This window comes from Typopeltis vanoorti, chromosome 7 (genome assembly GCF_054136105.1).
Source record: "Typopeltis vanoorti isolate ZY-2024b chromosome 7, IOZ_Tvanoo_1.0, whole genome shotgun sequence".
NCBI classification, from domain to species: Eukaryota; Metazoa; Arthropoda; class Arachnida; order Uropygi; family Thelyphonidae; genus Typopeltis; species Typopeltis vanoorti.
Window position 1 is genome coordinate 91,146,243 of NC_143555.1, and position 15,526 is coordinate 91,161,768.

The 15,526-nt window shown below is 32.7% G+C and overlaps 1 protein-coding gene across 1 annotated transcript in view; it reads left to right on the plus strand.

Annotated features, from left to right (window-relative positions):
- The window catches only part of LOC150104858 (uncharacterized), a 265,378-nt gene that overhangs the window by 19,529 nt on the left and 230,323 nt on the right, over positions 1–15,526 (plus strand). Inside the window, exon 2 of the mRNA XM_090395375.1 lies at positions 4,846–4,971. Within this exon, the coding sequence (XP_090251501.1) occupies positions 4,846–4,971 (126 nt within the window). The remainder of the gene's footprint in view (positions 1–4,845; positions 4,972–15,526) is intronic.

The window sequence follows — 15,526 nt, forward strand, 5'->3', positions numbered from 1 at the left end:
ATTATGTTTATAGTGGATCTTTCATAATCATTTGGCATCTGTTCTAAAGCATAGAACCAAGCCTAATAAGTTCATTATAAAAAAAAAAAAAGTAATTTCATTCCTCAGTCTATAGCTGGGTTTCTCAAACTGTGTTCTGCGAATAGGTGTTCCACGAGAAGTTCTGAAATTTATCATTTTAGTTTTCTAAGCATTTTGCATGAATAAATATTTTATAGTAAAAATATTCTGAGGAGAATAATATTCGTGAATATGTCAAAGCTCAGATCCAGAACACCCAATGACCTCTGTGTATCGTTAATTTTCACACATCGAAACGTTTCAACATTTGGGAAAGGGAATAACACTTTATGACGGGTCATAAAAATTGCCTGCGAGCCCATTACATTGGTGTCATATCTTCTGTTCGCAAAACTGAAGGAAATGACATCTGTGTAGCAAATTTCAGTGACCAAGCAGCATATTTTTAAACATGGAAGTATTTATGAATTATTGTTAATTTTCACACATTGAAATCTTTCAACAATTGGGAAAGAGAATACCGCTGTTTATGACTGATCATAAAAATTGCTTGCAAGCCGATTACAACAATGGGTGGCCTGTTCTCAAAACTGAACGAAATAACATCTGCGTTGCAAATGTTAGTGACCAATCAGCAAGGAAGTATAAAGGGAAGGGAGTATAAATTTCAGGGAAGTATCTTCCCTGAAATTGAAGATCAAGGTAATCTGTATCCGGTTCTCAAATATATTACTACTGAATACTTTCTTCGCAAGTTCGTATTGCAGTGTGTAAGTGCTTGTTCTGAAACTGTAGTGCCGTGATTTTTTTAAAAGTAATAGGAATACAGAGTTAAAATTAACATGAATAAGAGACAAGGCACTTTGTTTAATTTTGGTATTAAGAAATCTCTTATTGAAGGTGTTTGTGACAGAACAGATAACGAGTCGTCCACCTCAAACCTACAAAGATATCCAGGATATACAAAAGGAGGAGAAAACTACCAGCACACAGGAGAAAAAGTCTATACTCCTGTGTAGACTTTTTCGTAAGTAGTCTCTCGTAAGTACTTATAATAATATTATAAATATATTTTGTGATCAGAATGGGATATGTCAATGAAAATCAGCACAAATTAATTTAATGATGTTTTTGCCTGAAGAAACTACGACATGCTACAACATTTCATTAGTCCAGTGATTGTTAACTAATTTAAATGTAATTTATATTTGTCAACATGCCACACCGTATACATAAGTGTACTAATACTCTTTATGATTATGCCATAATTAATTATTAATACTTATGTTAATATATGAACTTTAAAAAAATTTGGAAAGGTATTTACGAGTAAATTTCTTGGGACCGAGCCCTCGGAAAAAAAAAAATCGGCTAACGTCTTTTTATTCCCGTATATAGGGAGTAGGCGAGGCAACTTTTAAAAAAAGAATACTCTTTTAACTAATTTTATAGTTAATATCTGATTTATTTCGAACTGTTTAATTTTTGTTACTGAATTTTATGAAACCATTCTTATTACAATTGCTTTTACATTATTTGATACGGTTTAGTACTTTTCTTACAAGTATTGTTACAATTCATATTTACTTTTGTGTGCTGCAGCCTTTTTTTTACTAATTTGCATTATTCATTTACTTTTATATTATTCGACATTTCTTATTTATAATCTTATTGTTTTTCATACTAAAGTTACCTTTACAACACAATTCTATTTGTTTTTATTATAGCTCTGACAAATATTGGAATTTGAATATTATTGAAAAAATACCCATGGATTCTTGTTTAAAGACAGGTACTTTAACACAAGGAGGAGCAAGTACTTCTGCTGACACATCTATTCGTATGATTGGAGAAGATATGGAATTGCAAACGGTGGTTTCTTCAAATGCTAATATTAAAGAATTAATATTAGCATTTGAAGTCTGTTCTTAGATGACGAGTCATCTAAGAACAGACCAGAACGGAAGTACCATGAAAGTTATTTAAATTATGGATTTACGTGCATTGGCAATACACATGCTCCTGATGTTTTGTATAATAAAATACTAGTAGAGTTCTTTGGGTCCAGCTAAATTTCGTAGGCACTTCGAAACCAAACGCACTGATTACAAAGGAAAAGATATACATTTTTTTAAGAGACGACGTGACTCGCTAGAAAAATCTTAACTTTAAATGGCTACAATTGCTACAACTAAAAATGCAACAGAGGCGTCTTTTCGTGTGAGTTACCGCATTGCACTTCATGGTGAAGCTCATACAATTGGTGAGATGCTCATTAAGCCTTGTGTGAAAGACATTGTATCATGCATGTTAAACGAGCAGGTTGCTAAAAAAATAGATGCAGTACAATTATCAAATGATACTGTTTCATGCCGCATCAAAGATCTTTCTGCTTACATAGAAAAAGAGCTAATTCATCGACTTAGACTGCAGTGAATATTCATTGCAAATGAATGAATCTATAGATGTCGCAGGACTCGCTGTATTACTAGTGTTTGTTCGTTACATATTTGATAAAAGTATCGAAGAAGATTTACTCATGTGCGAATATCTACAAGAAAAAACTACCGGAGAAGATATATTCAACCATATTAATAATTATATTACAAAACAGGAAATCGGTCGGTAGAAGTGTATTGATATTTGTACAGATGGTGCTCATGCAATGATAGGAAAGATGAAGGGAGTTGTAACACGTATCCTGCAAGTAGCTATAAGAGCCACCAAAAGTCATTGTGTTTTGCATAGACAAGCACTAGTAACAAAAAGAATTCCTACATATTTAAAAACTATTTTGGATGAAGCCGTAAAAATGATCGACTATGTAAAATTTTGACCACTTCAATCCACATTATTTAAAATTTTGTGCGATGAAATGGGTAGTGCACATAATGCACTTTTATTACATACTGAAGTGAGATGGCTATCCAGAGGAAAAGCATTATTGAGGCTTTTTGAACTTCATAGTGATTTAATGGTCTTCTTGATGTCACATAATTTAGGACAAAATTTTATTGAATTATTAAGAAATTCTTCATGGTTGATGAGTCTTGCGTATCTGGCAGATATTTTTGCAAAGTGCAATGAAATTAACTTATCATTACAAGGAAAGAATATTACAATTTTTAATACAAGAGATAAAATTGCATCTTTTGATAGGAAGTTGCAGTTCTGGATTTCTACAGTTGAACAGATTAATTTTGATTGTTTTCCCACCTTGCATGAATTTTTGAGTGAAATAAATTTAAAGTAAATGAAGAAGTATCTAACATAATTTTAGAACACTTGCATGACTTGCAATTAACCCTTTTGCAATATTTTCCAAAATCCAGTGAGGACAATTCCTGGGTTCTGAATCCATTTACTGTGACAACTAAGCCAGCAGGCTTCAGCGCAAGTGACTATGAAAATCTAATTGACTTAATTAGTGACTCTGATTTAAAACAAAAATACAAGGAACTGCCAATAAATGATTTCTGGACAAGCGTGTCAAAACTAGCTATTCTTGTTTTACTTCCTTTTACAACGACTTTTTTATGCGAGGCAGGATTTTCACATTATGCTGCAACCAAATCAGAGTCCAGGAACAGATTCGACGCTACACCAAATATGAGAATTCAACTTTCTAATATTGTGCCTGATATCAAAAGAATTTGTAACTCAAAGACCCAAAAACTTCAGAGTCATTAAGAACTTAATTTGCAATATACGTTTTACTTTTGTTTTTACTAATTAACATTTGACAATAAATGATTATGTTTTCCAACAGACCTTTTATATCTTCTCTCATACTATATTTGTCACTATTTAAATTATTAGTACCTAAGATATGTTTAGAAGAGGTAAAGACTGAGTGTGGAGTGTTTATGCCAGGAAGGCTAGAGTAAATATTACTCCAAGAAGAGAAAGCTAATCTTTGCTGAGGGCATGTGTATTTATTATCTTATATGGTGGGGGGGGGGGGTAAATTTTTTTGTGCATGGAAGAAAATGACTGTTGTACTAGTAGTATCATAATGGATTCAGACAGCCATCGAATAAAGTAGTCATAGAGATCAGTGTGGGAAAACAGGTTTAGAAAATCTTAAACATGGAATATTTTTCATTCTTTGAAAGTAGTACCATTTTTCTTTTGTTGTGAATCTGTTTATTTCAAAACAAAAATATAGTGCTCAATGATATTGTATAGCAGTGCCCAAGTATTGTAATCAGTTTGGAACAAGCTCCAAATCAGCTGATGCAGTAGGGATTCACTTCCTCAGGTTGGAGCAGGTATATGCCTGTCTAAGATATATTTTTATTATAATATGACACTTCCAAAGACTCATTGAGGGAGGGCACTCTACTTGACAACTCCATCTCCATTATTTTATCCAACTACACAACTGCTACTCAATCAGGATTTCTTAATTGATGGTTGAATTAGCAAGGCTTTTATCCGTAACAAACTGGCTGGAGAATATTTACAATTAAAAGTTATAACATACTGGCTGTAGTTCACCAATCAGTCTTTTTAGCAGCATTACTCAAAGACACCTGCATTTTCTTGCACAGTTTACTCTCCTTGTAAAAATTTTGGAACAGTTAATTTTATAATGATATCCCTGAATTAACATTGTATGTGTTTTTTATTGCTAATTTAAGTTTCTAAATACCTTCTACCTTTTTAAGTATCCCCAAGGTTGATGATCTACTCCTTATAATGATGTTTAGAAAATTGTACTATAGAAAACAAAATATTTCCTTTTTGTATATTTTTCAAAATATGTATGAGGCTATTTAATATTAAAATATGCTACTGATATTCCAACATTTTCTCTTATAGGTTGGATCTGATATCAAGCTTCCTGTGATGTACCTGATAGATTCCATTATCAAAAATATTGGGGGAGTATACCTTACACTTTTTACACAGAACATCGTCTCCAGTTTTTGCTCCGTATTTGAAAAGGTTAGGAATTAAATCATTCAGCTTTCTATATGTAAGATTAATGCATAACTTTTGGATATGGGTGGTTATCTAGTTTCCTTTTGTTTTGTAGGACTTAAATTTTAACAAAAGGCTCATTAACTTTTTATTTGCATATGTTAATTAGCATGTACATAGGAAATGATTTTGCAATTAGTTAGGTTTTTTGTTTTAATATTAACCTACATTAACTATTTAAGTTTATTTAATATGGCTCATTTTAACATTTTTGCCATATTAAGTGGTAATTCATTATTAGTCGATAATCCTATTACGTACACTCTGGGTTGTACCATAATAAATAAAACTGTTAACTTGAAGGAGTAATTTTACTTGCAGCAGCAAAAAAAAAAAAATTGAAATATATAAGACTTACAAAAATTTTTCTTAATGAAAATAAATTGTTTCAGGGGATATTTTGAGATGTCTCTTTACCTCAAAAATATTAGCAATTGAGATTTGTGTGCAGTATCATTTTCATAGCATAAATGCTTCAAACAGTTCCTTGTTTACATTCTTTGGAGTAGTTGTTTGATTGTTGCAAGAGAAGTGCTAAGGAAATGTTAATTTTGTAGAATACTGAAGAATGTCAATGCAATTTTTCATGCATGAACTTTTAATTGTTGCAAAACTGCTAATGAATGCATATAAAAATTAAAACATTTGGATCATCGTTTGTTGGGGAGTGGGTTGGAAATCAAAAATACAGAAAATTTTTTGTGCTGAGTAGTATATATTGTATGAATTTGCTCAGCATGCTACTTCAATGATACTCCTTCAACTAGCAGTTAATTTATTTGTATAAGAGGACATGAAGATTTAGTTTTTGGAGATGCTTGTCACAATTAAAAAAATCTCCCTCTCATCACAGGTCATTATGCTTTATTAACTTTAGCAATAATATAAAAGAATCATATAAAAATTGAACAATTCAGTGTCAGCTGTATTTTTTTCAATGAGTATCGCTGCTGCAGCCATTTTTAAATATATTGGAAATATTGAGGATGTATATAGGAACCTTGTTATATCTTGTTTTGCTTTCATTTTAATGCTTGTAAGGAAGTGACTTGCTTATCAAGGTGGAAATTAATTGGGAAAGCAATTGTTTAAATTTTTTTTTTTTTTTTCCCGTTGAGTTCATACATAATCGCATACATACATCAGCATTGGAATGATGATTGAATGCTATTGCATTGAATGATTGATATTCGTCTTTATCTTGTTTTGTGAGGCCAAATAAACTCCATGACATCATGCTGTTATGGCATTTGCACCCACAGTTATAGTTGACCACCTACTACTAATTCCACAAATGAGGTCATTAATGATGCACAGTGTAAGTTCATAATACCTTGTGAAAATAGCCTGGGGCTTGAAGCTGGTGACAGTGATGAACAGGGCTCCAGAAATCCATTCATATACTCACCACTTCCTTTTATCCCCTTGAAGGTTTAGAACTTTGTTTTTCTTTCTATAAAAAAAAATACATCCTGCTGTATTTTCTGCCAACAACTTTTAAATTCTTTTCTTTCTTTATGAAAGATTAAATATTCACTGTCAAGCCCCCCCCCCCTCCCAATTTCTTTCACAGTAGTGTTATAGTGTTCTTCTCACTCCATGCATGCTCCAATGTTGTGCTTTCAGTTTTTGTTTGTAATGAAAAATAAGTTGCTATTACATGTCATTGTTATAGCGTTTTACTTGAAAACAGTAAATCTCATACACTTCAAGCAAAACAATTAAATTTTTCATATCATCAATACATTTAAATGAAATTATAGTTCTCATTTCTAAATAAATTTTATAATTAAATTAATGCATTCATTTAGTTCAGTGTTAACCATACACATACAATGTGCACATATGTAAGACCATCTATTTAAAAAAATTGTGCTTTTCTCACAATGTAATATCATTAACAAAAAAACTGGTAATTATAGGTTAATTACTGGTAATGAACACAGGTATTAAAAGTGGCATAATTTAATGCAGTTCTGTAGTACATCTATACATTTTATTCTTTCAACATTTTTAACACTTAAGTAGGCACACAAATGTAATAAACTATTGTCCTAAACTTATTTTCACAGCTCACAACATGAATTAGCTTAGATGTAATTGAATACTTGAGCATTTTAGATAATGAAAAGGCTTTAAAATCATGTTATTTAAAAAAAAAAATACAACTATCCTGAAAGTCAAGTCAAAGACCTGATCATGTGACTTGAGTACCTTGTGAAAAGTCTGTCTGGCTCCACAGCAAGTGCTACCTACCTACTTATTTTTGCGAGTTTTTTGTCTTTCCTGTGAAATTATTATTTCTGGAAAATTTATATAAATTCACCCATTATTACAAACAATAAATGAAAGGAAAAACTGAGTTGTGATGAGATATACTGTTACATTTTAAACCCACATTAAAGCAGAGGATATTTCTGTCTAATTACATGTGATGTTTAATGAAAATTTAAGAATGCATTACTTTGTTTGGTCATCATAGCATTTAGTTTTTTTTTTAAATATCACTTATAATAATTTCTGTAAGGTAGTCCGATATGTTGGGTGAGTAAAAATTTTTTTTTATGGCTAGTTGATTTAAGTTGTATTTCTGGAGCCCTGGTGATGAATGTGTAAAAATATGCTTAACTAATATGGAAGGGGCATGTTTACTGGTCAAGTGAACTCTTGGCAGATGCACAAGTGCAAAGCAAAGCTTGGAATAAATGTGTTAAAATTACACTTCATAACATTTGAATATTCATCTCAGAGCGGGACTTACAGTTCATAGTTGCTCCTGATGTGAATGCCTTTTAACTGTCGCATGCTTTATTATTTCTTTCTCTTTCTCTCTCCACATAGTGTATAGGAATGTTAAGAATTGGATGAGCACTTATGTTTCAGAGAAACAGTGTTCTACACATCTTGTTAGCATGTTGACCCTACTTTGTCAATGATTACCCTCGGTACTTCTTTGCTCTCTAACAGCTTGACAGTTTGTGATATTCATCAACAATATGTTGTCAATATATTGTTGATGAAGCATTAGTTAGGAAATTATATGCTGTTCCAAAGATGTTTAAACTGTGCAGGCCTCTGAAGTTTTTCCACATAACTTTTCTCAAACCACATTGCAGTGCAGTAGCATCTGCATTAACACACGGATCTTTCCTGTAAAATGTTATCATGTACAAAGTCCATTGCATTATCCTGAAGTTTCATATCCATTGGCATTTATCTGTCCAGCGCTACAACAAAAAAAATTGAAGTCGCATATAGTAATTCTTCAGTTATTACACTGAAGGTACAGTTACATGGTGTGATTCCAGAAGTCAGTTGACACACTAACACATTCAAGAGTCAGTTAATTGCTTATCCAATTAAATTAGTCAGGTTTATCCAATTAAAGATTAGTTAATTTAGCTGTCAGATATATCTTTGCACCCAGCTCTTACATTTTTCATCTACTTACATTCTTTGGAATATTCTTTCATATAAGTTAATTAGTTTGAAAAGTCTTTCCAAAACTTATGCCCTCCTTTTTGAAAAGTGATGACATCCAAATTGCCTTTTTAGTATATTTGGTGAAAAGGTATTGATCTATGAATGAACCTTTATCCTCCTCTCTTTGTATTATGCTCAAGGCTTTCAATTAACTTGGCTTTGTAGAATCCTAATTAATGCTACAATAAGGCCCATCAACATTCTCCTGTGTATTTGTCAATTGTGACCAGCCTGTGTCTTATAGGAGGATGAAAAACCAGTTTCCAGGGGGGGGGGGAACTGCTACCCACCTTTTCCAAAAGTTGTAAGAAAAAAGGTGTCAGGAAGATTGGTATTTTGAACATTGGTAACAGCTCTTGCATTTTCTCGGAGTATTATAAGTAGTTGTAAGCACCTCATGGAGACAGCCAACAGGGCAGTTTACATACTTCTGTACTACTTGCCATTATGAATAATATAATAAAAAAATCACTTAATATAGTTAGGAATCAGAAGAACAATGAAGAAAATTATTATTGGAATCTGACTTAAAATTTTCATTAGAAGCAGGAAAGCATTTGATGAGAAAATATAATAAAAATTCATGACTTCATGTCTCAGAATCACTTAATGAAATAAGAAATCAGTTGCATATAGAGACTCTGTAGCTTATATAATATTACTGATTTCCTTTGGTTGGAAAGACCTTGGTTTGAATCTCATCTAGGATGTGAAGAACTTTTACAAGGAGTTTCAGTTGCAGGTGATTTGCTGTCATGTACTGAGGTGACAGGGTCCCTCAAAGCTTTTTTTTTTTTTGTGTCATCTTATAAAACAGTAACGTGTCAGCCAGAATAACAATTGCAATTAATAAACATATTGCAAATGGGATTAACTATCAGTACAAGGAGAAAAAAATTAATAAAAGCAATCTGGCTGGCTTGATCTCATCTGGGATAATAGCAATTACTATATTCAAATATACAGATGAGTTAATAGATCAGTTGTGATCTATTAACTCAGATATTACAAAAAACATCAGGTGAATATTAATGAAAAATAGTTGTAAAAACTACACTAGATAAAATATAATAAAGTTGCCTAGAAGCAATGTAATATCACGTTCAGAGATAGGAACAGCACTCAGAAGAATAGAAGCAAGCATATTTGAAAGAATGATAGACAAAATAAATCATAGAAATACCAGCTGATTCTGAAAGGCAGAAAAGTAGGAAGAAGACCAAAAGAAGAATGAATTAGATATCCAAATAAAATAAAAATTTCTTAATAGCAGTATACTGTTTTTTTTGTGTGAGAAAAACATTTTATATGCTTTTTTGTGGCACACTTAGAATGCTATTTGCTTTTGGTTTAGGACATGTGATGAGATCTTGATTTAGGAGATGTGATTAGTTTGCCATATTGGATAATGAAATTGCTTGAGTTGATATAGTGAATTACACATAATTGCTATGGGCCTCTGTAGTTTACAAGGGTGGTCTCAAAAGTTCTTGGCTTAACTATAGATGGTAACACTATCGACACGATTCCCCCCCCCACAAGTTGGTACATCTGTCATAGACATCCATGTGAAGTTGCAAGTCATTCTATCATGTACTTTATTTATACAGCTGTCTGAAGCAAAAGTGTTGTCTGTATTCCTTAAAATGGATAAAATTGAGTATTGTGCAGTTATAAAATTTTTTGTAAAAGAAGGTTTAACACCAAAAGAAATTCATTCGAAGTTCATAAAAGTTTATGGGCATTCTTCTTCCTCTTTTTCAACAATTAAGAAATGAGCTGCCGAGTTTAAACATGGCCATACCAGCCTTGAAGATGACCGTGTGAAGGACGTCCAAAAAAAGTAACAACACACCAGAAATCATTGATCAAGTGCACACACATGTGCTGGCAAGTCAGAGTGCTTGAAATTGCTGAGACTATAGGTATTTCAAAAGAAAACGTAGGATATATTTTGCATGAAGAATTGCAAATGAAAAAGCTATGTGCAAGATGGGTGCTGCGCTTGTTCACAGCAGATCAAAAATGCAGTCGCATGAAAATCTCTGAACAGTGCTTGAAATGTTTTAACAAGAATAAAACTGATTTTGTGCATCGATTTATTACTATGGATGAGACTTGGATTCACCATTACACACCAGAATCCAAACAGCAGTCAAAACAATGGACAGAAGCAGCCGGTTGTTCAGTGCTAAAGATGACAAAGTCGATTCCATCAGCAAAAAAGGTCATGGCATCGGTGATTTTGGGATGCTAAAGGCATTTCGTTTAGTAATTATCTTGAAAAGGGTAAAAAAATACCAGGGAATATTATTTCTTTTAACCAGGCTAGACGAAAAAATTCGTGAGAAAAAGACCCGGTTTGCAGAAGAAGAAAAAATGATCTTTCATCAGGACAGTGCACCTGCCCCAAATGTGTTTTGGCAATGGGAAAATTAAGGGATCTGCACTATGAATTATTGGAACATTTGGCTCCCTCTGACTTCTATCTCTTTTCAAAACTAAAACTCTTTCTCGCTGGTCAGCGTTTTTCTTCAAATCAAGAGGTGATTGTTACTGTAAAGGAGTGTTTTGCAGATCTTACTGAGAATCACTACAGGGACGAGATAATGGTGCTGGAATTAATGTATTAGTCTTAAGGGAGATAATATTGAAAAATAAACATAATTTTGAAATTATAAATCCATTTTTTCATTGTTAGGCCAGAAACTTCTCAGCCCACCATCATATATAGTTCATTTGGTTTTTATGAAGCCTTTTGGAAAGGACGTGGGTTAAAATCCCATCTTTTAATTGCAGGTGATTTATTAGTTTCATACAGGGATGGCAGTTTTTTTTTTTTTTTTTCTTCTGCCATGCATGCAAACACAAAGAATGTACACAATTGACAGCCATTCACAATAATAATTTTTATTTCAGCAAATATTTCAGACAGAATTCACTAGGCCATCATCAGAAAAGACATTAATCCTATTTACAGAGCTGAGCCACATGCTGGAATGACAGCGTATGAGTAGTTTCAAATACAGAAATTAACAAAATGACTGAGTGACAGACCAACCATTGTTTAAAAAAAAAGTTGGGGGGGGGGGGGAAGAGCATGCTATTGCCTGCCTTTGCCATTTAGTAGGATGAGACCCTGCCAAATCATGGCAATGGATATGCAGCCATTCTGATTTAAGTTAGACATTGTTATTGCTTAAATCTTAAACAGCACCAATGTAAAAGGTGAGTATTGGATCAGAGGTATTGTGGTCTGCTGTGTCTACTCCATGCTGAGCAAAGACAGATTTTTCAGGTTTATTGCTGCTGATATAAAATGGGTAGTGGTGTAGTTGTTTTTCTGCCAAACATTCTGTTTTTTCATAGCATGAGCAGAGGCACTCACATTGAACCTTATAAAACAACAGGGAGGTAGAGGGAGATCGGTTTATTTTTCGAAAATAGAGCATTTGTTGATAGAGAAAAATGTGGGTACTAAATTGTATCTCTTCAGTATCTTTGTAGTTGTCTTTGAGATGTGTGGAATAGGGACTTGTTGTACAGGTTCTTGAGGGTTTGGTTTGTATTTGTTCAGGATGCATATAAACTTGGTAAAGCCATTCTGCAGCATGATGCACTGGATGGTGTTCAGTTCTGGTTTGGAGAGCTTGGGAAATGCAGCAGATGACATGCTTTGTTGAGCATCAATTTGAAGATGAATATTTCTTGAGATGGATGATGGGCTGAATCTTGTTGTGTAGGGTGGTCTGCGAAGGTAGGTTTACGATGGCCAGATGGAGTGTGGGGAAGGAGAATGTCCAGAAAGGCTAATTTTCCATGATAAAGTTAATGCAAGGTGTAGGCTGTCGATTTTGGTTAAGAAGTCTAGAGATTCGCCAGAGTCTGGCCAGATGGTGAAACATCATCCACTAGTGTACCCAAAAGGAAGTTTGAGGTTGTATTGTAGAGCATAGGGAGTCTTCAAAATGTTCTGAGTAGAAATTAGCAAGGGAGGTGACAAGAGACTTTCTATAGCAGTTCCCTCCAATCTGTTTTTGGAATTGGTTTCTGTAAATGAAATAGTCTGAGTGCATGACAGTCATTGTTAGATTATGTCTGGAGGGAACTCTTTTGATAACGGTTGGAATGTGTCAGCCAGAAATATACTGGTAAATAAGGACTGGATGTCAAAACTGACCATGATGTCTGTATGGCTGAAGGGTTAACGTTTTTTTTTTATTTTTGTCAGAAATTCAAGGGAGAAAAAAAACATGAGCGTCTGAGAATGTTTTTTTCCACAGAGGTTTGTGTGGTTGCTTTACAGGCACTTAAAAGATGAGCGGGAAATTTGGCTTAGTGATATGTGGAAGTATCTATGGGTTTGAGTGCATCTCTTTCTTTTGATTTTTGGTAGGATATAGAAGTATGGAGTTTTCCTAAATAGATCTTCAGTTTGTTTCTTCATCCTGGCTACATTGTTGAGTGAGGAATTAGATATGTTGATTTCATTATTGGTAGGATTCTGAGTAATCTCCTGGTATGTTGTTTGATCTTGAAATAGAAAGGAAATTATTCTGTTGTATGGAGTAGTTTCCTTGATTACTACAGCTTTTCATTTGGTTGCTTTATTTCTAGTGAGCTGGTTATGTCTCAAAGATTTTAGGGACATCATTTCATTTGGAGATAAGTTTAGAATTAGGTAGATAGAATTTGTTAATCTTTATTATGGCACATGCCATTAAAAACAGGGATAACTCTACTTTCAGAGCATTAATTAGGTTTTCAGCAAGCCAAGTTATTTCTATAATAGTGTGAGGAATGAAGAGTCAAAACTGAAAATAGACGGAATGTTAATATTATGAACTGAGTATAACACCCAACTCTCACTACAGTTAACACTGTTTCTTGGCCAAGGGGTTAATGTACATGTACTGAGCCTCTGTACTTCAGTTATTAACAATGATGGCATTTGGTTAGAAAGATCTGGGTTTGAATCCTGTTTAGGATGTGAAGAATCTTTGAGCTTATCAGCTGAATGTAAGTCACTTAATGTTATGGGTGGCTGGGTTTTTCATCCCACAAAACAGGCAATAGCTAGAACATGCAATTAACAATGTGCTATCTTTATGGCCTTAGTCGCTTCCACTATATTCTTAAATAACTTTAACCAGCAGCAATGATCATGACTGTCCTTTTTTTTTTAGATGGGCAATGAATTTCATTACCTGTTGCAAGACTGCTTATTTGTTTATTGGATGCCTGAAGTGACATGAAAAAAAGTTCCATGTTCTCTCTGGATTATGCAAAGAATAAAAATAGTAAAATAAATAATTTAAAAGAATTAAAATTAATAAAAAAGAAACTTGCCCAACCAGTCTTAATGTATTTCAGGTGTTTAGAAACTTTTATAGGCAGGAGTGACGTGTTTACATACAGTGAAGGCTGTTATAAAGAAAATTCACTATTGCAAACCAGTTATTTTATGAAACTTCCTGCCTGTGGTCCCTAACGGTTTGTTAGTGGGAGTTGACTGCATAAATCATGGATGTCTGACTTGCATTTTCTTGAGTTTCTTGAAGTAATATTCGAATTACATTAAAATAGTGTTACTTGAATATCAGTATACATAAAACATGTACTTTTTTATGTGACTTCACTCAAGAAAGATTATAAACCCATATAATGTATTAGTACTATACAGGTAATATTAATACCATGCTTGTTATGTTAGCTCAAAAGTTTTGAATGTAGTGTTTGTTCATGGAAAATTGAATCTCACACACACACACACACACATGTGAGAGAGAAATATTTTGTTCATTATGCTGCTGATTTATTTTGAGATGCAAGTTGCAAAAACAGTTGAGGATGCGTAGCGATATTCATTGACAATGGATAAAACTCATATTTAAACATGGGCCATGGGAAGAATCATTCTTTAATTATTAAAATTGGCAATAATTTTTTAAAACCAAATTTTGAAAAATCCAATTTAAACAAGTTTTTTTCGAAATTTGGAAGAGATTATGTGAAATTAGTAAACTTTACTTGTTCTTATTGTGTATAAAGTGTATCTGAACTGAGATTTAGGTTATATAAGTAATTTAGATTTAGGTTTCAAGGAATTAAAATTTGTCAGTTTTAATAGTCTGCATATTGATAGTTTTAATTACTGCAAATCATACATCTCATTTAGTGTTAGAAACATTTTTAAAGTTAATCTTTATTCATGTTCAAATTTTAAAAAAAATATTTTATTTTATTTTATTTTTTTATAATCACATATAATGGAGAAGAGAGGAAAAAAGAGACCTTGTTTTCACTTTAGCTTATTTGATATTTCAAAGCAACACAATTTTACAATAATTGAAATTTGAAAAGAGAAAAAAAAACGTTATAATTTCACCCTCTAAGTTCCTTGAACAAATTGTTGTTCTTAACTAGTGGTCATGTGTGAATAAAATATTGTGTTGTAATGCATTAATTTAAATTGACATCTTATTGGGATTGCTTGTAGGGAAGTTTATTATTCTGAATTAACACTAGCATTTTCTATAAAATGTTTAAGAGATCCACATACAACACTTTATTATTGATTATGATTTTGTTAACACTATTTTTTTTTAGCTCCTGTAAAATTCATTTTAAGGTTTTGTCTTTTATCCACATGAGTTTGGCATTTCACTTTACATCTTTGATATTATTTACTCGATTTCAACTTCATAAGTTAAGTATTTTGCAAAAATTTTTCGAAACATTTCATATGTGATCTTTATAGGATGACTTTGCATTAGTCATTTTATACTTTTAATGGATGCACAGCAGTTTTTTATAAGCTCAACATAGAAGGCCAAGCATTTTTGGAATGAGCATATTAAAACACCAAGTGACTTTTTCAGAGTGGCCAGATTTAAGGGAAAAAAAAGGTGGAGGATTAAGATGGGAATTGTTCTAGACTTTACTATTATTTGTTTGTATATGTACATAATCTTTTTCAAAAAAAAAAAAAAAAAAAAATGTTTGAGATAATATACTGTTTGAAACTGATGAAAGA